The following is a 27,908-nucleotide window of genomic DNA, read 5'->3' on the forward strand; positions in this document are numbered from 1 at the left end:
ATTAAACCACTGCATCTGTGGCGGGGTATGAGCTAAGTGCCGTCACCCTCTGTGTCAGAAATGTGAGAATGCAGGGGAGGAGTTGAAGAAACAAAGAAATAAATCATGCAGAAGTAAGTGCAGCAGACGAGAGCGTTGCTCTGAACTCCAAATCCCAGCTCTGGCAGCTGAGATGACATTGCACAAGTTCTAGCTGAAAGAGCCCTTGGATGAGCAGGCTAGAGTAGCATTTTGTGTTTTTCTTTAAGATTTCTGTCTCTGTGCAGAGGACTGATGCCTCCCTGCTTTTGTCTCATCACTGGTGTTGGAAGGAAAGACAGAACCTACAAGGATGGTATTTTTCCAAAGGACAAGATGAGCATGAGGCTGGGGAATGATGCTGGAGCAGAACCTGCATTCTCTGACATGTTTGGTAAATGCAGGGTGAGAAAGGCATTTCTTGGGTTGCTGTGCCTCATCCCAGTGCAATTTTCTACAAGAAATGAAGAGATTAGAACAAGGCTCCCATGGGATATGGATAGTTTAAAAGGGTCAGATGATGATCCCAAGAAAAGACCAGCATTTCACATTATTTCTCTGAGATTTTAAACACACAGAGGTCTAATATAAATGTTTTATTTAAAGTAAAAAGTGTGCACAAATAAAGGGAATGATTACACAACAACGTTCAAGACCATATTCCACATAAAACAGGAAAATAGTAGTGACAATATTAACTAGCAGAGCACCCATAGGAATCCAACTCGTGTACAAAAAAGAGGTTACTCCACATAAATACATCATGCTTCTGATGCAGACACGTTCTCCAAAAAACAAAACCTACTGCACTGGAATGTTTACACTCAATGTCCCTTCTGAATGTTTATGATAGTTGCTGTATGCTTAACAACGAAAAATAACAGTTAATATCATGGCACTTTGGAGAAAAATAAAGTGTAAAAATGGATTTACTGTAATTTAAGATACTTGTCACTTTGCAACGTTCTTAATGGTTAGATATGTAAATAGAAAAAGGTTTTTCTTCTGTGACATTTTAAAAAAAGTTAACTTTTGCTTTACTCTTCTGTGATGAATGGCAGAAATGTCCTTCCTTACATGAAGCCATTTCCCTTAACACCTTGTAGGAAATTATGCCACTGTAGAGACAAGGCTTTTCTTGTTTGCCTTAAATGATTCCCAGGTTTAATAACAGTTATGCCCTGATGTCTAACTGATCATGTGGGTACAGGAGTCAGAGGCTAAACAATCATCATTTTCAAACTGCATGTAGAGCAGTTCACTTGACCCCATTAGCTGCTCTTTAAAGGAAGGTTCACTCTGATATTTTACATTTGAAAAGATGCAACTTGAATTGAAGGAAACCTGATTTTTGCAGTGAGGCGGTTCAATGCTTCCCTGAAACTGAAGCCCCTCAAATCATTTCTCAGTTTTGGAAACTCAGCCCAATACTAAAGAGTTTCCTATTCACATTGCAAATAAAAACATGAACTAAATCTCATACCATGACACCAGTGTGGATTTGTGCAATCTCTCTGCTTGCAGCTGACATGGAAGTGAACAGACATACACCAGAAAACTTGTGCTATGAAATTAGTGTTGCCATACAAGGATTTTCACAGAAAGAAACTGGCCAAGCAAAAGTCTACTAAAAGCTTCAGGTAATGTTTGCCAACTTGTGCTTACAGATTCTCAGATCTGCTTTCAGTGACACTTATCTTCTCTTACAGCTCTTACAGAACACAGATTCCTTCCCTCAGTGTCTCTTAATCCCTTTTCCCCAAAATAATAATAAAAAAAAAAGTGATGCATTTGGCATTTCTTCAGCCCAACACATTCACAACTATTGCTTTAGCATTAAAAATAAGAATTATCTGTGCTGTATATTACACTGCTTACTAACATGAAATGTAAGAAACACACCTCTTAGTCTTAGTTCCACCCATTCTTTCAATTGCTTTCCTTGAGCCTGCCAAACATTTCAGCTTTGATTGTGAGTACAGATCACCATCTCTAAGGGCAGAAGTAAGGGAGTCATTGTGGACAGCACCTATTTTATTCTAGATATGCTTTTTCCACTGGCAAAGTGGAGCTCATTCTCAGCAGTGTGGCAGTAAGATAAAAAAGGAACCAATGCCTTTTCCAGGCTGTGGCTGTACCGTGTGCACTCCTGGTGCAGTTAAGACAGCAAGTATAAAAGCAATAAATAGGATGAGGTTCAGTATTAGCTGCCCATTACTGCTGAATTACTCTGTACAGATTTTAACTTCTCAAAGAGTTTAACAGAATTCTTTCATTAAACTGACACTTGATGCCGTGTCCAACCCTTGCTGGAAGGGCCAGGCTAGGAAGGCACTCTCTGTATCAGTGTACAATTCCTAGTGTGAGTGCTGGAGCAAAGTCTGCCAATTCTGATATGGAGTTAATAGTCTCCTTCAGGGTAGGATCAATATTCCCCACGAAAGCAGCCAGTCTTGACCTATTCAGTGTAAATATCTGCTCTCCTTGCTGTCATTTCAGTCTGAAGGGCACAACTAAAGCTCTAATTTCTATGTCTAGAACAGGGAAATCAGATGTTCAGAGAGAAGAGATTTGGAACTACAGAAGTGATAACTTCTTACTCATCTTGCTGAAAAATCTGAAATCCTTGAGGGATAATTTATTACATCACCTGATGCAATTTGTTTTCATTAAGCACTGAAAACTTTTCCTTGCACAGAACACTGTACTGGCAAATTATACAGTCAGACCCTTTGTTCAGTCAGGAGCCCCAGAGACCAACTCCTGTATTACAATTCAAATTTGGCAAAATTGTTAGAAAGTTCTAACATTTTAAATCTGGCAGCTGAAGGTTCAGCCTAACAACTGTCCTGGACAATAATCAATACAAAAAGAAAATTCACACTAGGTGGTGGCAAGGGCAGGATGTTGAGTTACTCATTTTATGCAAGTGCATCCAAATGGAGAGATGTTTATCCATGCAGAAACAAACGGAGTAACAATTGGCACAGTTCAGAAATGGAGAATTCAGACACATTCCTCAGCTGACATCAAAAGAGGATTTATGTATTCAAAGCCTTCAAATTCAGACTGGTCAATCTTCTTCACAATATCACTATTAGGATTAAAAAACAATCATTAGTTGAGCAAAATTAAAGAGATAACATTAACTGATAGTTTGACTTGAAATTTAAACTGTTCAGTGGACTGCAATTGAGAAAATTTCCCTTCCATCTTTTGTCCCTCTCTACCTTTACAGTTACCACTGGATTCTTTTAACCCCAATAATGGTACCAAAACACAAAACCCCTCAAAAGCAGTGACTGGGCTTCACTCATTAACTCACAAAGCAGTCTGCAAGGTTTGCAGTTTCAAAACTTGCCCTAAACAGTCAGTTTTGTAAGGACCTGAAAACATTAGGATGTGATTGATACTGCACCTGCATCAGCAACTTTTCTAAACATAATTTGTACAGTCTGCATTTAGAAAGGGATGAGGAAGGAAGTTGGATTGCATTTAATATACACTATTTATGTTTATTAACATAAATGTTGGTAACATTTAATATACACTGTTTATATTTACATACTATGCAAATGTTATATAAAACCCTCTAAAAATTCCTAAAATCTGAACAGGAGCAGCTCAATCTAATTACAAAGGTCCTTCCCTCCCCATCCAAAATCAGGGCCTCTCAAGAGTAAGGAACCACAAATCCACTACCAAAATCAAGCACATTATCATGCATTTTATAAAGGCTTTTCAGCCAGGATAATCTCACCTGACTACTATCAACATAAAACACCCAAACAAGTTTTTAAAAAAAGCTTCTTCTCTTCTCTGAACTTCTTAAATTCCACATTACTTACTCATCATCTGGAGTGAGCTGCACAGGTTCATTGGTGAATTGGGAATCAAAGTTATCCAGACCAAATTCTCCAGATATATTTGGTTTAAATGGAGGCACCACTTGCTTTTGCTCCATCTAAGAATAAATGCACTTAGTCACACTGAGTTACAACATATTGAATTATTTTTAAACAAGGCTGGAAATTATATTAAGTTTATTTTTTATACTTTCTACAATCATTCTAATAATCTACTGCATTTACTGCGTGTAAAAGGGAAAAAAAGATTGTGTATAATTTTCGTACAATATAAATTAAGAGCTTAATGTTTTTGAGGTTAAGGTTCTCTCTTAGGCTCAGAACAACTTTGTCACTGTATGCAGAGATCCTCAGGCAAGGAGGGGCATTCACTTACCAGATCCCAGTCCACGTTGCGGAAGAAGGGATGGCCCTGGATGTCTGCAAACCCTGTCTGAGGATGGCAGCCCAAGCGTTCCTTTGGATCCTGTGCAAGGAGAAAATAGTTCTAAATGAATGCCACAGCCTACACATGAATAAAATGCCAATGTTACAAATCTCATGAGAAATGAAACACCAGAGTTACAAGAAATGCTGAAGAACTAAATTAGCATCATTTATTTTGGAAACTGCTCAAATTTATCCTTTGAGATAAGGGCTTCCATATATTCCTCCCTAACTGAATTTTATATAACTGACTATGCTGATTTTCTTCATTTTAATTCAGACATGTTAAACATTCCACAGGTTTTAGAGCAGGCTTGGTTAGATTACTATTGAATTCCATTCTTTCCCCCCACCTTCCCTTGCTCTTCCCTGAACAGATTATGCCAGGAGATCACACTGGGGCAGTAACTGCAGCTCCTGGTAAATACTGTGGAAATAAATTTATTTTAACAAGACAATTCCATTTCCAGGTACAAACATGCACACACTACCAGGGAACTGTAACAGTGTGCAGTGAATGGTGTGACTTCCTTAGAATAATTTATCCAAAACTGGTTTCTCTTGTATCTCTTTCTTCCCACACATGTAACACTCACTAAAAGCCAGCAAGTGCTCAGACTCATCATCCACTACCACACGTGCACCTTCTGGCTCTCAGAGAGCCCTCAGCAAGCAGTGAGCACATCCTGCCTCTGCATTTCCCTCCAGGAAGTCATCAGAAGCTGTCCAAGTGATTTGCTAAGCTGCTTCTCTCAGAACCAAACTAAATCTGGTAAATTTGTTCAATCCTCCAGGTTAAAAAAATCACTTGGAGCATTTCTATGCCTTTCACTTTGGCATTTACTCATAATCCCAGCTTGAGAACCAGGAGCTTCAGATTTTAAAAGAAGTTTCTAGAATAGGGCCCCCAGCCCCATTGAAATTCTGCTTTAGGCTCTCACCTTTTCTACCCTGTTTCTGTATAAGGCAGATAAAGTACATCAGCTCTTACCTTGTTAAGGAAACTCTTTAGAACACCCGCTGCTTTCACAGAGAGGGATCGTGGAATTCGGATCTGTTTTTCCAAAATTACTGCAAGAAAACAAGATTCCATCAGCCTTTGCATCTTTGAAGTTAGTTTAAAGGCTAAGCAGAAGCAAAGCACTGAAGTGTCAGAACACTGATGGTACTTACCTTGGAAGAGATAATCCTCTGTGTTCTGGTCAGGGTTGTCAGAACTCCCGACGATGTCGAACGGCGACCGGCCCGCCATCATCTCAAACATCAGCACACCAAGGGCCCACCAGTCCACGCTGAAGCCTGGAATTCAAGAGAGAAAACACCACTGGAGATATTGCACAACAAAAATACCAACACCTTTGGGGGTAAAAACAGAGAAAAAAAAGTTAAAAATGTAAGTATTGCCAGTCTTTCCAATTAGCTGAATAAAGGAGAGATAAGGACTACAGCAGACATTACGTGGATCATTATGTACACAACAGGAGGAGATGCTCTGCAGAGGAAATGCAAAGAGGTTAAAGGTTGGTATTAAGCCCTTAACCAAGGTTTAGATAATATTTAAGCCTAGTCATTACTAACCAACAGTGCATTATCCATAGTGAGAGATAAGGCCAAGGAAGAACTGTGTGAGAGTCTTAATAGCAGCAAGTCAGTCATTGATGGAGCAAAGCATATCTCCCCTACTATTCACTGCTAAAGAAATCCCAGTAGCCAGGCTGGAGCTGATACAGTCTGGCTGGTCTAGAAAGCTTGTGATAAGCAGGAGTATCTGAAGCCAGCATGAAAGAAGTATTTGATTGAAAAAAGATGGTAAATAAAAAAAAAATACGTAAAGGGACATCTACTATCTAGCCCTTATCGCAATGAATTTGTATCTAATCTATCATTGCTGCCAAATGTAAAGCTCCAAAACCAAACACAATTCCAGACTGCAAGTATATCATTAGCAGAATCTAAAATAGTTATAAACAATAATAAATTTGGAAGACTCAAGCTATTCTTCAAGACTGTTCAAAAGAATTTAAAATGTGCAATTCAGAGTATCTCATTTGCTTTATGTGATGTTTTGAAGGCTTTGTTTACTTTTTCAGACAGGATATGGAAACAAGACTGATCATGTGTCTAATGGAGATTTTTACTTTCTACTGCTTAAACAACTCCAATAAGAAGAGATAAGGTGAAAGTTAGAAAGTAGCAACAAGAAATTCTATTTACCGTAATCCTCTCCCCGGAGAATTTCAGGTGCAATATAGTTTGGAGTCCCACAGAACGTGCTGGTTGTGTCACCAGGCCTCAGACCCTCCTTTAGGAAAAGATGGGGAGAAAATACTTTACAGTTAACTGAAGATCCAACATTCCTCTGCTAAGATCTTCACTTTGAATTAATAAAGTCTTGAATAACCAACATTATGGCAATTCCATGGCAAAGCCAAAGCTGTGCTCCAGTGTCTTTGCAGTGACAGAAGTTTTCCCAGGGAACATGGGCAGTGCCACAGAATCCAAACAGGAGCAAATGACTGATCATTTCAACCTCTTTTGAAATCACCTTATCCTGACTATTTCAGCCAACCCCTCCCAGACAAGTTGATCCAGGAGCTTTATGTAAGTGCAGCCTGTGCACTCTGGCATTTGCCTTTTCCCAACACGTGGAAGTGAAATGAATATACAGCCCGTGTGCACTGTGTACAAAGAGAGACCTTGTCATTTCACTTTTAAAGGCTCCACATCTTTTAATTTATCACAATTCCTTAATTGTTGATTTTTCTGGTTAGCAAGAAACTAGATCTTACCTTGCACATGCCATAATCTGTAAGTTTAATATGCCCTTCAGAATCTAGGAGCACATTATCCAGTTTTAAATCCCTGTAGATTATCCCTCGCTCATGTAAATAGTTCAGTGCTAGACTGATTTCAGCAGAATAAAACCTAGTGTAGAAAGAAGTACTGATTAAGTAATCAAAACCCAAAAGCACAATAACAGTCTTGGTAGTATGATATTTTCTATACATAATCTCAATTTTTACACAGAGAAGTGGCAAATTGTTTGTAATACAAATGTTTCTATGCACTCCAAAAGTTGTCTTTAGTTAATAGTAATGTCTCCTGCAATCATCCCTTTTATCTCACCATCTGAGATTAAGCATATGCACCAAGAACTCAGCATTTGCCTGGACAGCTGGTAGTGGTTGTTGTACAAGAAACACATTGATATCATTAGATATGAAAAAAAACCCCCACAAAACTGTTCCTCTAGAAAAAAAAATAGCAGACTGAAGTCATACAGAATAATGCCAATGCAAACAGCATCTAAATGCTTCCTATTACAGTTCCTTCTTGAAACAAAAACACGGTGGCTTGCAGCAGCAAAAGGAGGATGCAGTTTCACATTTCTTAAATCCTTAACATCTGGAGAGGATTTGCTGGCTCATCCCTTATAATCTCTGCACTGCTGCACTGTGTCAGAAAACCACTGTTTTGATGCAAGAAATCTGGAATGAGACACACCTGGCATGTTCCTCTGGCAGCTTCCTCTGCCTCTGCATATGGAACATCAGATCTCCTCCATTGACATACTCTATAACAAAGAATAACCTGGAACACACAGGATTGTTACCAATGATTGTGTGCACAGCTGAAAGAGGTGGGAGATGTTACAGCTCTGCTACAGAACAATGCCCATTCCACTCCTCCCATCTCTGGCACCACAGCTGGTTTTACCATTTCCCCCTCCTCTGAATAAATTCCCAAAGTTAAAAATCAAGTATACAAAGTTTCTCTAGATAATTCCTTCATTGCTAAAGGAATGTAATGTTCCCATATTCCTCATCCATTACAGGTACTGCTTGTCATTACTACACATGTGACTGACTGTATGGAGCCACATCAGTTTCTATTACTGTACAGAATAGAAAAATAATAATTTTCATCTATTACCTGGTTTTTCTTTTGAAAACTCACATTCTATTTTCTGAGTCTTGCTCACAGATTTGTCTTCAAAGAATCCAGGCAAGTTTGAGACAATTATTCCTTGATTTTGGTACTTTTGATTTTCATCTCCTCAAGCCTTTTTTTCCTTCCATTCTACATTCTCTTCTATCACATATTCTCAATCCCTTTTTTCCTACTAGGTGCACTTCTCTTCCTGCCCAGAATCCTTCCCAGCACATCTACCAGTACTTTACATTTTCCCCATCTGAAAACTTCAGATGCACATGGCTTTGGATCACAAAATACTACAAAGATTTACAAAACATTGACTTTCCTACCTAACACTTTATGTTGTAAATTTAGGCCTTTGAGGTGCCTGATAGAATGAAATGTTTTTAATAAGACTAATTTATTATTAATTTATGACCTTTACCTGCTTTCTGTCTGGAAGCAAGAGTGCAGTCCGACCAGAAAGGGATGATTTGAGGCCTGTTCAAAGACGTGTTTCTCTGTCTGAACCCAATCAATATCCTATTTTTTGAAGAGAAGTGACATTCAGAAAAGGATTATTGCACTTCTTAGGTCAAGTATTAATGACAATTAGCACAAAGACATTCAAGGGCTTTGCTGTCCTTGTTTTACTTGCAAGAAATGAAATATTCTATAGTTCTGAAATGTGAAGCAATAGCTGATAACATACTTTTTATTTCCTGGATGCCCTCTACTCTTAGCCTCACTGTGTAAGCATCTTGGGAGTGAAAACACACTGACCTATAAAAGATAAACTGGTGCAGGGAAATGTAAAGTAGCACCAAGAAATGCAGAAGGAATCAATGGTAGACTGAGAAATAAATGCAGAAGCTCTTGGACAGCAAGCCACAGTCACTCCAATGTTTTCAGCGTAGTCTAAAGAAACCCAAGGCAAATCCTCAGCAACAAGAACCTTTTAGCAGTTTAACAGTGCAATTTCTGACATGTTTGCACTAATCACTGTGCAAAAATTGCTAGGATGGAGGTCTGATTTAACAAGTAATAAAATAACATGGTGAGATTTCTTTGCGCCAAAAACCCAGACTTGAACATATGAAAATCAGACTCCACCTGGTGACCTGCCTTGTGAAACTCCTACAGAACAGTACAAGAAGCCACATGCAGAATTCTCAGTGAGTGCTGCAGCCCAGACCTGGCTCCCTCCTCCTGGGGGACACTGGAGCTGTCTGGAAGAGTTGCCCAGCTGACTGAGAACACCTTGCCCACCTCATCATCGTTGACGAGCTCTTTCTTCACCACCTTCATGGCGTAAATGCGCTCGGTTTTCTTCAGCCGCACCAGCAGCACTTTGGCGTAGCTGCCCCTTCCAATGACCCGCAGCAAATCAAAATCCTGCAGGCCCAGACTGGAGGAAGCTTTGCCACTTTCCCTAATGCTCATTGCCTGTGGATAAAGATGCATTGAAATGAGGAAGCAGCCTTGCCAGTGTCAGCAACTGCAAAAGTCAGCATTTCAAGCAACATTTCAAAATTAAAATAAACAAGTAATTCAATTAACACTTGTTATCTTAAGACTGTACTGTCCTGGAAAGGAATGTGCTGGGAAACAAAGGAGGCAAAGGAGTCTTGGCAGATAAGAAACAAACCAAAATGGGAGAATTTAGAACACTTTCTCAATCAAAACACATCTCAACTCAACCTTATTTTATTTCAAAATAAAGCAGCATGCAAGCCACAGATGCACACATCACAAAAGCAACCCAAATGTGCCCTCTGTGCTAATTTTCAGCTTGTGGCAAATTAAACTACTAAAATGTTGAAATTGAGACACACAGGCTTTAAGATCCCTGAAGATCCTCATGGGTTCCTTCCAACTTCAGATACTCTGTGATTCTATGAACAGAGCTGGCTTGGATAAGATTTCTTACCTCTTTTTCTTCACCAACATGGTCCAGGCTCTCATGACTCGAAGGATTGTATGGTATCACTGGAGGGGCAAGAAAAATTTATTAGACTGATGCAACACAACAAGATTTTCTTCTTCCTTAAAATTTCCACAGTCAGAGAAAGAGTTTAAAAGCTTCCATTAGTCACAGAAACACAGCTTAAATGCTTCACTGCAAGTATTCAAAACGGATGGGTTGGCATTAGGACCATCACTCTGACTGCCACAAGAATAAACATATTTGGTTTTGAGGTTTTTTGCCTGATCATGGCATTTGAAGTACTCAGCTTACTAAATGTAACTGACAGCATAAATTTTTCTTTGTTTAGTCAAGTTTCTGAAACTGGTAAGACAAGGAAAACTGAAATTATTATATTTCTATCCTCCTTAGCATTAAGAAACAGTCTTATTTTTCTTATTCTATTAAAAAGTAAAGAAGGGTTTTAAAAATAATTTTACTTCTAAGTTTACTTTTCAGCAACTTATAGTAATTTAAAGAAAAACATTATTGATCTTACCTGTTTCTACACTATCTGAATGCACTGATGATGGATCCATAGGCATTATTGGCTCCTGCAAACATAAACAGGATTTTTGTAAAACACTGTCCAAGCGTCAGACACATTATTTTAGAATCAATAAATGAAATTAATGAGCCCTGAGGAATATAATCTAGCTACTTTTTAACTTGACTAGTCAAAATAGTAACTGAAACAATAACAATGAAATAAAAAACTGCATTCTTTATTTTCCTTCTTTCCTGGAGGTCATGACATAGAAAAACTCAAGTCCTTCAGCAGCATATATATGAAAGAAGAATTATATCAAAAGAATTCCCAAAATATAGACTTTAAACTGTCTGCTTCGTTAAACCAGGAGCAGTAATAACCTCAGTTTTTCTTGGGACTTAAGAACTGAAATGATTGAATTTCTTAGGAGAAAAGTCAAAATTTCTGCTCTTCATATTCCTTTGCTGTAAATGAGAAATAATCCAATAATTTATCAGATATTTAGAGAATTTACTCCACCTATCCATTCTGAAGATGTAAAACATTGTGTACATATATACATGCTATGCAACATCCCTGTGAAGGATGGGATAATTGTCCCTTATATGGGACAAGTGAAATAATGTCAGACTTGCAGACTAGACTCCTGTCTTGCTAGAAGTTGCAATTTTGCTCGATGAACTCCAAACTTTCTTGCAAAAGTCATGGTAACCATAAAAATTATGTTTCAACTACTGTGATTATTTGCAGGCTGCAGTTTGAAAACCAACAGTATAAAATGAGGGGAAGGGGGTTATTTGCTTGATTGGCTGGTTGCTGCTTTTTCCAGACAATTGATCAGGTCAGTTTTACTTACTGGCTGTAGTGTGTGACGGCCACATTCAATGTTGACAAGTTTGTGACACTTCTTGTGCACGAGGAGTTTGCAGTTGATGCACTTGTAGCCCTGGCGCCCCAGGCCCCATATCCGGTCAGTGCAGATGGCACAGTGAGCTCTCTGCAAGCAGAAACCAACCAAGCTCAGTACAGAGCAAAACTGAACAATAAAACTGGCCAGCCACACGTGCATTAACCAAGCTCATCTCCTGTTTTCTCTGTAGTGAGTCCTTACAGAGGAAGGCAGGAGAGCAGAAGCTTCAACACCTTAAACAACCAGACAATGCGAATGGGAAGGTCACCACTCACTGAAGGACATTCATAAAACAACTCCAAAGGTCCATGAAAACAGGGTGCCTATGGAGGCAAGAGTGATTTAACTGATTTAACTGTGGTGCCTTGACAGCCTTTAACCCAGATGAGGTCAAAAAGCAACAACAAAAAAGCTGAAGTTAGACATGAGGATGCTCAAGATGAAGTTTAGTGGAGACGATCTCAAGCTTTAAGCACACAATACACTAAGCTTAGAGAAGAAGGAAAGATTATTGAAGCTGTCAAGGGACCTGACTTCCTCAAATATTTTGGGTTTGGTTTTTGCTGTTGATGTTTTTAAACACAGCAGAGCCTTCTTGGTCCTCAGCTAATTATATTTGACCCTTGCTTCCTGAAAACATTCTGAATGGTTTGTTATTTTCAGTTGATTACATGGCACCAAAAACAGGCTGCCTGGAGAAACATCTCAGCTTTCTCCTTTAAAAGTCATGAAAGACAAGTCTGTGCATCATAAGCAAGCTCAGACTATTTCCTCCCAGAAGCTGAAAAACTGAATATCTACTTTTAGCCATCTAATACATTCCAGTTTGCCCTCTGGGAAGGTCTTAATGGAACACAGGAGCTTTGACATCATGCTTTCAGAGTATGTGTAAAGTTAATTGCAACCAATTTGTTTCATTTTTTTCTATTTCAATCCTGATGATTTAATATTGCTTAAGTTTCCTAAAGATACAGGATTACCAGAAGTGTATAGACAAACAACAAAAATGAGAATAAAGCTACCTGATAACTTCTCAAGGCAGTGGCATCACCATTATGAAAATAAGACATCCCTGTATCATGGCTTTAAGTACCCAGCAAGAGTCTCACCCTGTTAAATCGTTTGGCTTGGAAAGTGTGACCATTTGCACAATAGAGCTTTCGCCACCGGCGGGCGCCTCGGCGATAAATGGACTCTAAGAGGAAAAACACAGGATTATATCCAGACAAATACAAACACAGAGCTACAGCATCTTCTCCTGGAGGTTTCTGTGCACAGGAACTCGCAGAGTAAAGCTTCACTCCTGCTCCTTACAGAAACAGAGGAATGCTCCAAGTATCTTTTTCCTTTTTTTTTTTAAAGATTTGGAGAACGTTTGAAGTAAAACATCCTGATCAACTCAAAATTAACTCTGATTTTTCTGAAGTTAAAAGGAACAGTGAGTCAAAAGAAGGTAAATTATCCAACAATACAAGCACTTGTGTGCAAAGAATACACATACCTCAGCTCAACTTGGGGAGAAGCTGTGGGGAAGGGAAAGGAGGAAGGGAGGTGAATTGGGAGCATGCCCTGATTTATAAGATTGCTTGACAAATCCTCCAGTGTTTTAAATCCACAGCTGCCACTAATAACTTTTATTTTTCTTTTTTTAACTATTACTTTATTTTTCATTACTTGAGGCATGTCAGAAACCAAAACTGAAAACAGAGATATGAAAAACTGCACTGAGCTGTAAGTATCTTTCTGATTTAGTCTGCAACCTCATTTTTCAGATAACCAGCATTACCCATTCTGATCAAGTTTACTTTTAATGATGCACATGTACATTGGATTGGTCAGAGATTTGGACACCAAGCTGACAGATGCTTGTGTGCATAACAGATAACAGACACACCCTTTTTTATCAAACTTTAAGACTGGGGGGAAATAACCTCTTTAATGTCTAGAACAGTTAACCCACTAGAGGTTTTTGGAGAATCCTCCTGATAGCACCCAAACATCAATTTCAAATTAATTAAACACAGATGTGTAAATAGTGACATGACAAGTGATTATCATTGGTTACATCCTCTGCTCACAATTGTCAGCCAGCAATCTGGCAAATTCCCAAGACAGGAATAGGATAAAAAACTGTCATGAATGAAGAGGCAAAAGCAAGGAAAGCAGAGTGACATGGATAGTTAACAGGAATGTGAAATGCTTATTAACAATGATTCAGAAGTGAAAAACATTAAGTTTAGCAAGATTTCCTATTCCTTTTAAATATTTGACTTTTACAGATTTACATTATTAATATTCATAAGTGCAGGATGCCAAACCAAAGAACATCAAAATCTGCTAAGACAGGAAATCTTAACTGATTTTCTGTATTTCTGAGCTGAAATGTCTACTTACTATCTTCTCCTGGACAAGGCATGCCAGGCCTCTCTGGGACACAAGGAAACACTGCAAGAAAGACAATAACTTCTGATTAACTTTCAATTAGCTTTCATTTCAGACAGAAAACAAATCTTTCTGGATGTTGTATTCTGTTCAATACAACACTCCTGAAATGCATTCAACCATCTAGAGAATAAAACTGACTGCACTTCAACAAAACCTTCTTTAAGAACAGGTGAGCTGCAAACCACCACAAACCCCTTTTGCTGGGCATAGCAGTGACATACATGAGAAATACTCAAAAAGCAGAATAAATGAAGCTATTTCTTAATGACAGTAACTAGAAAAATAATGATTTTGGTTTTTCATGTGGCCAATCTTCACAGTTAGTCAAGATTTCTAAATACTATCAATGTTTTATATGACAGTGTCCCAACAGTTTCAGAGGATGCTAAATATGTAAGCATTTTTTTTCCTCCACTATTTATTTAGCTTCAGTAACACTACCCATCTTCTACAATTTATTCAGCTTCAGTAGCCATCAGAGAGAAGCAAAAATGTGGACAGACAGCCCTGGTGCCAGTTTAATCAGAAGCTTATCAAACACAAAAATTAATGGGGAAAGGGCAGATGAAAAATTTGATCTGCACAGAACAGTTAAATCTATCTACAAATTGACTATATTCTTCCCCTTTTAAAAACTCTCTGTGGGAAGCTGGAAAACTGTCTTTTCCTTTCAAATGGGCTGATGATAAACTAGATATTTGGTATCTTTTTAAGAAAAGGAGCCAGTTGAGACCCTGTAGTAACACACCAACACTTCATAATGATGACTTTTCTGCTCTCATTTCTGATAAACCAAGATCGACCTTCTACTGATAAAAAGTTGCAAATAGCTAGAAAAATATTCTGGAGAAGCTGCCAAAATAGGCATATAACCCTGAACAACAAAAATTGAGCAACTACACATTAAACAGGGGCATGATATTATTAAGTTTAAAACTGAAGTACTTAATTTTTGAAAAGTTGAACTTTTCATTAATCTGCCATCACAAATTGAGCTCATTAATTTTCTTCCCTAATAGAGATGCTGCTCTAAAGCACTTATTCATAATCAACTTCAGGATAATGTATAACTCTAATAAATAGATAAATTGTACTTTATCACTGCTACCATTTGCTGCCAGTAAGGCTGAATGAATGAAGAAACAGAGGCTGGATTTCATGAATAAACTAACAGCAAAATACTTTTTTCTTCCTTAATTAAAAAAAAAAGAAGAGCTAAAAGCACAGTGAATGGTCATCAGCATCCCTCGCCAGGATGGCCACAGGCCTGAGGGGAGAAGGGTGTGAAAGGCACAGGAATGGAAGGTAAGAATTCCACTCATTCACAGGTACAAACACGAGCAGGAGGAAATTTCAGTAAATTTCACCTACCATGGATCAGAAGCTCTGAATCCTTGTTTAGTTCATACAACCTAAAGGCCTCTTCTAACTCCAGCTGAGAGGAAACAGTGCATGGATCTCCTGTGGAAAGAAAATAGCACAAAACTCAACCCAGGCAGTTCCATACCATTCAATAGTTCACTCACAGTTGGTTCCAGGATAATCATGGTAGAAAAAATTCAATATTCTCAAATGTGGTAGTATTTATTCCTAACATTGTTCAAAGAGTATATCTGAAAATAGAGTCATATTGGGTTCTTTCAGAGAAAATAAAAACATGGGATATTCCCAAGAGGCAAGCAGATCATAACAACAAAACATCATTGCTACAAGCACGGTTACACAATACTTCAGTACAGGAGGTGCAGGCTGTATTCCAGCACCTAAGATTACCTTTTATTTCATAGATTTTTAATTAAAACTGAGTCAATTCTATTTTCACAGCTGCTTCAGCACTGCCAAGCCTTGCACCAGGAGCTGCAAAAGCAGTTAGAGCTCCAGTCTCACCTCAAACCTCAATGGAAACTTCTGACAAATAACATGATCTAAGTGCAACACCCTGTTTTTCTGATTTGTAACTACTACTTTCACACTCACACAACTATTTGAAATAAAATTCCTTAAAGAAAGGACTCCAAGGCCAAAGAAAGGTGGGAGCTGGCTGGTTTTGTTTCTTATTTTTTTAATAAAACAACTGCAGTTTTGTTGACCATTTGTGATGGTGCAGACTAAATTAGATACCAAATCCTTGATGATAAAGTTTCTCAAACTTTTCTGTTTTCTTTGGTGCCAGATGCAGATTAGTAACATTATTAAAAAATTAGCCCCCTAAAAGAATAAGCCTTTTTCAAAATAATACTGTAACTGAAACATTTTAAAAACAATGTTGAGTCTCAATCACCACTGCCCCAAAGAAAGAAAATACTTCTAGTTATTAGCTCAACTTTTTCCCCCCCTCTTCATCTACACAAGATGTTCTGTGCAAGAGCAAGAGATTTATCTCTGTTTGTCCTCCAGCATGACCAGAAATTTATTTTTAGCCCAAATCCCATACAGCAAATCTGCCCTTCCATATTCCTAATTTTAAACAGAAATACTACTTTCCATGTCTTTAAATGGCAAACTGGCTATGGGTAACCAAACTGGAGGAAGGCAGAATCATTTCCATCCTGGCTAAACTGGATCCAGTCTGGAAGTTTTACTGCTTTGAGTCCTCAGTCAATGCCACAGTCAGAAAGTTCACAAGCAACAGACCATTAACTATTCTCTTTGTGTTTTATACTGCAAGGCATCCAAATTAATACAGCCACTGCTAAAGCTTTTCAGTGCAACCACACACCCAGCAGCAGGAGGTATTTCCACTCACCCCACAGAAGCTTTTCCAGAGAATTTGTTTTGTTTCTAATGTATCACAATGCATTTGTCCCAATGTGTCTTCCCCCAGAACAGGAAGGACACGGACCTGCTGGAGCCAGCCCAGAGGAGGTCACCCAGTTGATTACAGGGATGGAGGACTCAGCTATGAGGAGTGGCTGGGACAGCAGGGACTGCTCAGCCTGGAGCAGCTTTGGGGTGACCTAATTGTGGCCTTCCAGGACCTGAAGGAGCCAACAAGGAATGTGAAGAGAGAGACTGTCTACAAGGGATGGACTGACAGGACAGGGGGAATGGCTTCACGCTGACAGAGAGTGGGTTTAGATCCAATATTGGGAAAAAATTGTTCCCTGTGAGGGTGGGGAGGCCTCAAATGCCACAGGGTGCCCACCAAAGCTGTGGCTGTCCCATCTCTGAAGTGTCCAAGGCCAGACAGGATGGGGCTCTGGGCAGCCTGGGATTGTGGAAGGGGTCCCTGCTCATGGCAGGGAATGGAACGAGATGATCTGTAACATCCTTCCAACCCAAACCATTCTGTGGTTCCGTGCATTCTATGCTATTGCAGAAAATATAAATAAGAAATGTAAATGGTCCATTTTCAGAGTTCTGTCTTTATTGTTTCCTACACATCAAAATCCTCCAGATGAGTCTTTGAAGCCACCAGTCATTTTCCACCAAAGCACTTTCCCCTACAGCTGGACACCTGGACACCACAGTGGCCACCCACAGCACAAACTGACACTGTGCAGTGGGAGGAGAAGGAACAATTGTATTTACTCAGACTCACTATGAGAATCAACAAACCAGTTTTTCTTCATTTGTTTCCGACACCTGTGCAAACAGTTCTGTGTTTCCTTTTGGCAGAGGCAAAAGAGGGTCTCAAGAGCAAGCAAACTCAGAACAGAAGGTTTACAGACATCTCTCTCAACAGGCTTGAGTAGTACAAATTTTGCAGCTAAAGACAGCTGGGATATATAGGAAAATATTTACTTTTGAGTTATATAGCGAGAAACAGACTGAAGACACACAAGGCCAACCCACAGGATGTTTTAGAAGGCAGAGTGAAGCTGAACTGACCATATATGGAAAAAATAGAAATTTGCCTAAAATTAAATCAAGTTTATTTTATTTTCCAGTTGTATCTGAAGATTTTGGAAATTACTCCACTCAAATTAAATCTTTGTGTGCCATTGCCTCTACGAAATCAGCGTAGCTACATGTGAAGCCCTCATCTTGCAAAAGCTTTTACTGTATGACAAATCAAAACCTCAGTGTCCAGGTAAATCCAGTTTGGTCAGGAAGGAGTGATGCCCCAGACCCCTTATCTTCTCTCAGACTATAAAAACCATGAGTAACAGAGTGACAAGTACCAGCCCACAGCACACATTTCCTCATGCTAACAGTGAACCTCAGGTTGGTGGAGAGGATGTGCTACAGGCATTTTCCAGTAAAGCAAAACAGGTTTCTAGAAAGAGTATCAACTGAAAACACTACAGAGTGGTGCTGAGAGAAGAGGCAGGCAGCTTGGCAAGAAGCCATGTATTGTCCATGCAGGAATTATTCACAATAAAGACAGGAGGATTTGCTTTAAACACATTCCTCATTGGCAGATTAACTTTTTCTCCACTGACATTAAACTTTAAGTCAATGATTAAGCAAACATGGATTGCTTGTGAAAATCAAATCCTACACAGGAAAATAGTTCAGGCAAACCACAACCTTCCTTTTTTAAGTAAATCTATCTCTAATTAAGGAGCTGAAATTGAGACAGAACAAACTTTGGCTTCAAGTAAATTATTGAATCAGTACAAAATTTTTATTAAATATATATATATATATTTCCTGCTATGACTGACACTGCAGATTCCTCCACTGCAGTGAGGAGTCCATTATCTTCCTGATGATAAAACAACACAGCCAGTATATTATAAAGTAAATGTTCAACTCCCAGTAGCTCTGCTGCACAGTTCAGTCATTAACACTGTTATTTTATTTTACTGTACTGCATCTGCCTGGCATAAATAACTTTGGAATGATGAGGACAAGAAAAATCCCCACCTGCTCAGACTCCCAAGACGACAGAATCTTCAACACACCTGCCTATATGGCACCTCCAAAAATCAACTTTGCTCCACGTTCAGCTTTAGGCTGAATAAACTGGCAGCAGCCCAGTTTGAAACGGGAGGAAACAGTTCCATAAGCACCATTTATGCTGATGGCTGCATGCAAACACCAACCACAGCCAACAAATCACTGCACACTGCAGCCTTTTATGTACTGCATCAGCTAAAATAACTCCACAGCAATCTCAGCATTCAGAGGGCTCTTCCTTGTAGCTGTAGCTCAAAACCTGTGCGTGGGATGAACTAATTCCACTGAGGAAACAGAACCTACAAATAACCTTCAAAAAAATTACTACTGTACACAGACAGCTCAATGGATGACATCTGTTAACAGGGAGAACAGACTCTGGACTTTTTTCATCCAAGGTAAACTTTAAGATCCATTATGTAAGCACTAAAGATGAGTTCTCAGTCAACTGCACTTTGATGAAAAGTTACCACACATCATTAGTAGTTGGAAGAAGTTTTATTATTAGCTATATGTTAAGAGACTTTAGGTTGCTAAAGTAACAGGTGATAAAAACACTTGAGATATAATGGTTTTGGTTACACATACAACTCAACTATACATTAAATGATATCAATATTTTAGAAAAGGACTGCAATTTGTATAACTTAATGTCTGTTTAACTTTCAAAAATATAAGATATAAAGGGAATTTTCATCATTAGAAAGGAGTCCTTTCTCCTGTCTTCATAAGAAATCCTAACATTGAATTAACATTTTTGTAGTCACTGAGGTCTTGTTTGGTTTATAAAGACAGAGAGCAAGCTACACACTAAGTAGTGTGAAACAAATACCTCTTCATTAAGCTCTACTTTAGAAGACATTGGATAACTTATTTTTGGAGTCAGATTCTATGTTTTATTAGCTTATCCTATGAAGGCAGAGGGAAAGGAAAAGATGAAAGGGACAGAAAAGCTGGGAGGCTGAGCAATGCACTGATGAGCACTGACTTACCCTCCTCATCAATCCACTTCATGGTGAAAAGCTGCTCGTTGTCAAAGGAGCACATGTCCCGAACTTCACTGCACAGGCCCTCGAAGGAGATGGAAGGCTCAAAATAGGTTATCATGATGTCCCTGGGAAAGAGAAAAATGAACTTCAGAAACTATTCCACAAAACATAACACTGATCATCATCTCTAACACCTTCCATACACCACGAATATTAACTTAGAGCTGCATCCCTGATGAAGCTCCCTCCAAAAAATTAAGTACCTAAGTTCCCTTCTTATAGTAAAGTCAGGCTTCAAGTGATTTTTATTACTTGACATTTAATCCTCCAGGTATCTGCTTCAGAAAAACTCAGATTTTATGCCCACAAGTAACCATGAAGTGAGTTGCAGCAGACATTAACCACACAGAGAAATCAGATCTCTTACACCAGCGGAAACTCAAGAATTAAATGCTGCAAAAGTTTGAATAATGTTCAAAAGATATTTCTGGTTTTACTTCCTCTTTAACAGTTATTTAGTTATTAGTAGCAAAATGTAAAACCACATACATCAACTCCAACTAAATTTTGATTGTACACACAGTGTAGATGTTATGAAAAATAAATGACAAACACTAAACAGATTTCCTAGCAGATCTGGGGGCAGGTGCAAATATTCAAAGTGCCTTTAAAAAAAGAGGAGTGCGTCACACAATGAAGGGGAAGGCTGACAGAGAGCCATATGCTTAGAATTGAAATGTGTTGCTTTACTGCTATGCAGAATGGGTATTTCTGTGATAAATAAAAGTGAGTTAACCTGGTTTTAGTATGTTAGCAAAAAATGCTGGCCCACTGCATTGGCTGGGCCTTAAAGGGGTACAGGTGACAGGGCTCAGACCCTTAACCAAAGGAGCTGGGACACAGTTAGAGGAGGAAGGAAGGCTGTTTACAACACACTCTTCAAACATAGCATAAAAGCTTCATGTTTGAACCACTAGATTAATCTTCCCATAAAAACCTCCCCCAGCTGGATTTGCTCTGGTGGGTGCCAGTGCCCAGGACTGCTTCGGGGAGCTAAAAAAAAATAATGAAACAATAGAGTTTTTACCAGATCAGAAATGCCATCAAGGTTCCTACCAGACTGAAGTGTAGAATGCAGCAAGTTAAATATCTTTAAATCATCACGTGCATGGGCAGATTGAGATCAAGAAGGTGACTTAACATAAAATGCTGTGGTTATGGAACCGGAACAGTGCTCAGGAGGGGCAGAGAGCACACAAAAACCAAACTGCTTGCCTGAGGCTCCTCTGAGAGCAGCAGCAGGAATAAAATCAACTGGCAATTTCTAAACACTGTGGAAGAACAGAGAGGCAGCTTCTGGATTTACGAGCATCATCAGTTGGGTTAGGTTTAGTTAGGGGACAGGCTCCAGGATATACAGCAGATGTGTGCCCAGGATAAACACAACATCTCTTCAATAATCTGAATAAAGCAGTCAAAAAGCTGCTACGTGATTTGGGAGAGGAATCCCTCCTGCTCTTTCCACGTGAGACAAAATGCAAAACAACAACTGGACCCTGGTATTTAGACACAGCACAGTCATTTACAGCAAATGGGGCTTTATTTGAAAGCCCCAGTCACATTCATCCAACCTAGCAAACTCTTTTCCAGACCCAAAGGTCTCCCTTTACATCTTTTACCAAAACACCAGCTGGGAGCCCAGTGCCAACCAGGTGGATCTGACAGGATCTGACAGTGTGTCACTATCACAGACACAGCAGCCACCACACAGCAAGCCTGGATTAGCAGGCAAAGCCTTAACCTGTATTTCCTGTTTTTCTGGGAAGGAAATCAGGCACTGCTTAGTTAGCAGCTCCACTAAGTTTACCATTCCTTCCTTGATTCGTATTTTAGCACAGATATATTCACTGTGGAATATGTTCTTAAACAAAAAAATTAGTTCTGAAGAGTGCTGAGAAGCCAAAGTATTTATATTTATATTCATATATATTTACATTTCGGGGCTTTCTGGTATTGAACTAGCCAGTAGAGTTTATTAATTGACTACTACTGCCAGAAAAGCACAAAGTTACAGACCACACATTTTGAGATTAATCACTGATGCTTCAGCAAAAACTGAAGATTAAATTATATATATATTAGGAAAATCTGTTCAGCACATTTTCAAATATGATGATTCAAGCTCACTTAAAGTAGACTTGTTTGTACGGCAGCAAAAAGGAAAAATCACAATGTTAAGATGTACTGAACAGCCTTGGAATCTCTTCATATCTCTAAAGTAAAAGCTAGTACCAAATGAAAAAAAAAAAAAAAAAAAAAACCAAACTCTTACTCCTTGTTGGCACCTTTAAGTAGCACACCAATTTTCCTTTAGAAAAAAAGAAGAGTTTAATTATTTCAGAATTTAAGCATGTTCTCTAAATTACTACTCTAATACCTCTAGCAGGATATGTATCAAAGAGTTACCAAATAATTTGGAATATCTCTTCTGCTACAGCAGACAGTAACCAGTCTTTCAGAGAACTCTAGCCAACAGCAACATTAAAAGAGAAAGATGATGTCAAGCACAAACAAGGTTCCACAGCAATATCTACATAACACAGGAACTGAGAGGTTACAGGTCTCTCCACTGCTTTACTTTGCCATTTGAATGCCCCTGGTGACCCTGACACTGCTGCTGGCACAGCTCTCACTCCCACGATGGTTCTGCTGTCACACCTTGGTGTCCCCAGCACAGCACTGGTGATGCCTTCCTTAGGAAAAAGCTGCATGCACTCAAGCCAAGAAGAAGCTATACTGTACTGAGAAAAAATTTTGCATTTTAAATTAAAGCTAGTTGGCCAAATGAAGGGACAGAGGAAAGTGAATGTGGACTATAGCCTGCTGACCTAAATTAAAGATACAAAATGTTTTCTTTTACTGAGATGTGGGGAAAATGTTCTTATCAATAGGTCTTTCCTTGTGATGAAGATAAGGTTATACACTGTTTGGAATAAGCATGTTTGTCACAAAGCTATTCCAAGGTGAAATAAGATTTTTGTTTGTCCCCTCTTGGCACACATAGGAAATCAGAAGAAAATCTGATTCAAGCACACCTTTTGCACCAGCACATCTGGAGGTGCCAATTAACTCTTACTATGGAAGCACCAGACTTTTTACAATTTGTTTTAGCACTACTGTAATTGGTCCTAATCAGGGACCTGTGAGTAGGAAACATGCAAATATACAAGACAGAACTTGTCCTGAATTACTTTCACTGAATATGCTATCACTTCTATCTTTCATAAATATTAATAAAGATCATTTATTCATACCACTGGAAGACCTGTCTGAGTCAATATCCTGCAAATATCAGAATCAGTAAAACATAAATCTTAAATTTCATAAAACATAGGAAGACTGAGAAAAGGCAAATGGTAAATCTAAACACACTAGAGAACATATTTTAAATACATATAGAAGACCATATTTTCCACCTTTCCTGAGATCAAACAGCTTTCCTCAGTTTCTTTTACAAATCATCCAAGGGTTGTAATGTCCTGTAACAAAAAAAAAGAACCATCCCAAACCAGAACCAACAAAAACCCCCAAACCAATGGCAACAATTAAACACAACTCAATATCTGTACCTCATTTTTCACTCTTATCTTGAACTCCCCTGAGAGAACAACCCTGTAAGAACAGACACTACTGCTTTAGACTTTTCCACCTGCAGCCTCTTATATCCCATATTATGTTTGGGGAAATGTACAGACACATTATACATGTTACCTACATATCCACACATGCATCACACACCTGGGCCAGTCATTAAGGCTTTGAAAAGGTCTAATCAGAGCTTCCCACAGGATTCCTGGGGAATTCTGCTGTGTCAAGGTCATTTTCTGTACAGTGAGGGGCAGCCGCTGCCATTCACAGCCATTTAAAGTATTGCTTTCCCCTGTGCAAGTCTGTTTTTCTGGAAAAAATGTATTGCCAGAAGGCTAAATAAATAAATATTGAAACAGCAAGAGGGCAAAATGAATTCACAGGCTTAATTCAAAGTTTTCTTAAAATGAATGCTCTTCTAAAAAGAACTTTATCATCAACAGACAACGAAAGATGCTGTACTGAAGAACTGACCAAAAAAAGTGCCCAAGATAAAGAAAAATAAAAAGAAATTATGCAAGAATTCAAGTATCCTTAAGAAAGTAATACCCCTGGAAATCTTCATGGAGGTGCATTTTGATTTTACAATTAAAATGTATTTTTTCCTCACACTTTTTCCACTCATGTAACAAAAGTAATTAAGTAATTAAAATTAAGAAAATAAGCAGGTTTACCATGTATCATGAGAGGACTTTCACGTGTGTTCTTCATTTGACGCAAATCAAGCTGAAGGCGAACAAAGCATTGGTATCTACCCCTTTTTATTAAAAAATCTAACCTACATTACAGCCTACACAGCTAGAACCAGCATAAAATCTATGGCAGGCACTGAAAGAATACATGCTAGCAGATCTAATCGTGACAGAAAAATGGTTATTACAGCTGTTTGGTTTTTTAAATCAGCATGAATTCTACAGGATTCCTTGAGCACGAGCAGTGAATTATTCCTACCTGTTCCCTACTCCTACAAATACGTATGAATGATGTAACAACTTCTTGTACCGACCTGACAAAAAGCATCTCCAGCAAACGAGGTAAGACAAAAGGCAAACTTTGAATATCATCAGAGTGCTGAAATGGTTGTAATTACAGATGCTGATTAGTGCCACACACTCGGAGCTGCTATATTTTGGTATTGTATCAACAAAAATCACCTCTGGAGTAACAAAGTGAATTCCTAAAACCCCCCTCAGGAATCTCTATTACACACACTGCACAGATCACAGTAACTGTCTAAAATACGTAACAGTATTTTAAGAATTTTAAACAACCAATCCTATGTGGAAGATAAGCACAGTTTAACTGAGAGAAGGAAATACCTGGAAAAGCTCAGCTTAATGCCCTAATTCCCAAGTCTCTGGGAATTCCCCATCCTCTTATTCTCATGATCTGTGTTCATTTTTAGGAAAATTTCCCGTCCTCTTTTAACATATTTCATGAATTTAAGATAAAGAATTAGCACTGCAAGGTTCAATGAAACAAAGACTCTTCAAAGGGTCCTGTGTGAAGTCTTTGTCTTGGCTGAGCAAAGCAATTGGGCTCCTGGCCAGACCCAGCCGAGTTTTGGGGCCAGGCAAGTATCCCGACTATCAGATTCCCAAACGCTTCAAGAACAAATCTGTGCTTCTAAGTGGCTGGGTTGGGTAGGCTTGGTGGTTCTTTGTTTCTTTTTCTTTTTAAGCAGAAACTCTTTTTGGAAGATGAAAAGACCTTCACAGCCAGACTTTCCCAATAACTTCTACAACCCACTTAAATGCTTCCATTAAAAGGAAATTAGGAGAGATTAACGCTTCCTGATTAACACTGTTTCCCATTAATTCCTCGATCCAGCTCTGAGACAGTTTATTTGAAGAACGGGGGAAAAGCTGCCTTTGGTATGAGCATTCAGTTCTCAGTCTCAGAGTCATTTCAGGGTAAATGCAGGTAGAATGTTTGGCTTTGATATCAACTAGATAGTGCAAGTCTGAGAAGGGGCTTGAGACTTTCTGTTGTAAGAAAGTGGAGAGAATAATTTGCCTGCATCTCAAAATAAATCATGACTAAGGCATTCAGCTTGTTAGTTTGTTGGTATTCACAATGGTTAACCAACACCCTCTGTGACTCAATGCCATTATTAAACTGATAACTGCATTAACAGATAAAAAGTCAATGGACAGACTCAAAAGAAACATTCCAGTGCCTGTGAAATTATTACCAGTGTCATGAGCCAGCATTCCTGCCCAACAGAGCAGATTCTTTTCCTCACTCCCACAACCCTGGGCGGCTTCCTCCCTGTGCTAAAGCAAGAATCCATGTGATTGCATGTGGAAATGATCAAGATTAAAACTGACCCAGCAGAAGAAAAATAAATGGTTTCCACCCAGAGGAGTTCCCGTTTTAGTTCACTGTCTGACCAAATGAACACCTCTACCAGCTAATAGCCAGGGGCATCTTTGCTTCCTTAAGAAAAAGTGGATTAAAGGGACTGTGAAACAAAGAGCTCCGAATTTCACATACTTTGACAGTGTCTCACATGTCCTTTAAAGCCACAGACTGGGCCAGTCTCTACACACTTCTGTCAAGAAAAGCCCCAAAGCAGACACAAACCAGAAACCAAACACAGCAGCAAATACCAAATGCTCAGCATAGCTTCTATACCTCTCCTTAAAGTTACACAGCTAGAGATAGCACAGAGTAAATACTGAAAATTATTACACCTCTTCTTGTGCTTAACACACATAACTGGAAGGAAGCTATCAAGAGCGTCCTGTTCACACTTAATCCAAAAATGCAACCTACATTGTTTTCCACTTAGATCACCTCCCCTCAAACTTAATGGCCCAATGAACTACTGGCAACCCTTGCACTGAAACTTATTAAGTCCCGTAACTGTTACTATTTAATAGCAGGCTGTGAATCCAAGCCAGAACGTTTCTTTAGCTCTGTGCGTTATTGCTGGAGAACCACTGAATTAGGTATAAAAAATTCAGATTTCCATTTCACAGCCATCTAGTATTTTGGGGTTTTTTTTAAGAGCAGAAGTATAATTGACAGTAGATGCATCTGAGCTACCATTCATAGACTCCCCTGGAAATCGCTCGGTCCCTGGCAAACAGCCTAAGAACCCATGAAACAAGTTTTCATACAAACATCCTCTTCCTTTAGTCCTGAACATCACTTAACATAGAAAGACCAGGATGAAAGCTGGATCCCAAACATCCTGGCGTGGGTTATGAAGGGATATGTACTTATCAGCAGGCAGCCAAGACCTGGGGGCGAAGGGAAGCAGGGTGAGCAGGGCAGAGGCTGCTCCAGCAGCACATCCTTGCCCACCGGGACGGCCACCCCAGAGAAGGGAGGCTCCGACTTCCCCCCGAACCCTGACACCAGCCCTGCACTTGACACCCATTTCAGCACGGCCGGCTGCTCGTGGAGTGTTTTTCCTCCGCTCTTTCCCTCCTCCCCTACAAGTCGGGGCATAGCCAGGGCTTGAGCCGGGAGCACTCCCGTGTGCCCCGAACACCCGCGACGCCGCTTCGGACGCCGCTCTCCGCCCGGCCGTCCCCGGGGCTCAGCGCCCGCACTCACCCCTTGTAGTAGGCTTTCACCCGGACCTGGTGGGCGCTGTCCCCGCCGAGGCTGCCCCCGAGGCCGCCCGGAGCCGACATGGTGCTCCCGGCGCCGCCGTCCCGCTGCGTCGGCATCGCCGCCCAGGCGGGCCGAGGCAGCCGCAGGCTCGGAGCGGGGGAGCCGCAGGCTCGGAGCGGGCCGGGGCGGCGGCTGCGCGACCCCCGCGCCTCCAGCGCGCCCCGCCCGCGCCGGGCGGCACCACGCGCGGGGGCGGGAGGGGACCGCGCAGGAGCGACAGGGAGCGCGGAGCGGTGCGAGGCGGCGCGGGAGGGCAGCGCAGGATTTCCCCCGGCGGGGCGGAGCAGGCGCCCGGAGAGCGGCCGGGCGGCAGCTCCGCCGCCCCGGGATGCGGCTGTCAGTCCCGTGCGTGTCCCCCTGCGCTCTAGATGGGCTCTCTCCGACGGGACTCCACACCTGTGGAGCGGGATGCTCCACGCCGCAACAGAGGGGGGGCAGCGCCGGCGGCGGCACCCAGGTAACCGGCAGCCCCGTAGCGGAGCCGCCGCAGCGGCCGCTCCCGGTCAGGCGGGTGCGAGGGCGCACGCAGGTCCCTCCGCTCCCGCCGCCGCGTCCGGAACCGGGGCAACACCGCGGTGTGTGTCACTCCCCCACCCACAGTTGGTACGGCCCAGCGCGAAGCATGGCGGGGCTGCGGGCGGCCGCGGCGCCGGCGCGGCGGGAGCGGAGCGCGATGCGGGCTGTGCGGTGCCTCTGCCGCGGGTGGCTGCCGTGACAGGGAGCCAAGGAGGAAAACTTGTTCTCCCCAAGCACCGATGGGGTT

General features: G+C 40.4%; 1 protein-coding gene across 2 annotated transcripts; it reads right to left on the reverse strand.

Moving 5' to 3' along the window:
- Positions 1-599: 599 nt before the first annotated feature.
- Positions 600-27,221, reverse strand: PRKCI (protein kinase C iota). 2 transcript variants are annotated; one of them, XM_063167340.1, is made up of 18 exons: positions 27,086-27,221; positions 19,874-19,995; positions 15,408-15,497; positions 13,986-14,036; positions 12,701-12,786; positions 11,538-11,678; positions 10,691-10,745; positions 10,156-10,214; positions 9,495-9,671; positions 8,671-8,768; positions 7,815-7,901; positions 7,100-7,235; positions 6,525-6,612; positions 5,484-5,609; positions 5,302-5,381; positions 4,261-4,350; positions 3,867-3,982; positions 600-3,112 (listed from the first exon to the last, which is right to left on the reverse strand). In XM_063167340.1, the coding sequence occupies exons 1-18, from the start codon at positions 27,199-27,201 to the stop codon at positions 3,025-3,027; spliced, it is 1,806 nt and encodes a 601-aa protein (XP_063023410.1). In that variant the 5' UTR covers positions 27,202-27,221; the 3' UTR covers positions 600-3,024. The 2 variants fall into 2 exon arrangements, with proteins under 2 accessions (XP_063023410.1, XP_063023411.1); XM_063167341.1 differs by lacking the exons at positions 12,701-12,786; positions 27,086-27,221 and having other exon boundaries at positions 19,874-19,923.
- Positions 27,222-27,908: the final 687 nt, after the last annotated feature.

This window comes from Melospiza melodia, chromosome 12, assembly GCF_035770615.1.
Source record: "Melospiza melodia melodia isolate bMelMel2 chromosome 12, bMelMel2.pri, whole genome shotgun sequence".
NCBI lineage: Eukaryota > Metazoa > Chordata > Aves > Passeriformes > Passerellidae > Melospiza > Melospiza melodia.

Bases quoted from the DNA above. Each gene is read 5' to 3' on its own strand.
- PRKCI (XM_063167340.1), bottom strand. From the start codon at position 27,201: ATGCCGACGCAGCGGGACGGCGGCGCCGGGAGCACCATGTCGGCTCCG. The intron at 9,672-10,155 runs GTAAGAAATCTT...CTTTATCCACAG, and splicing joins ATGTTGGTGAAGAAAAAGAG to GCAATGAGCATTAGGGAAAG. The intron at 8,769-9,494 runs GTGGGCAAGGTG...TTCAAAAAATAG, and splicing joins AGCTCGTCAACGATGATGAG to GATATTGATTGGGTTCAGAC.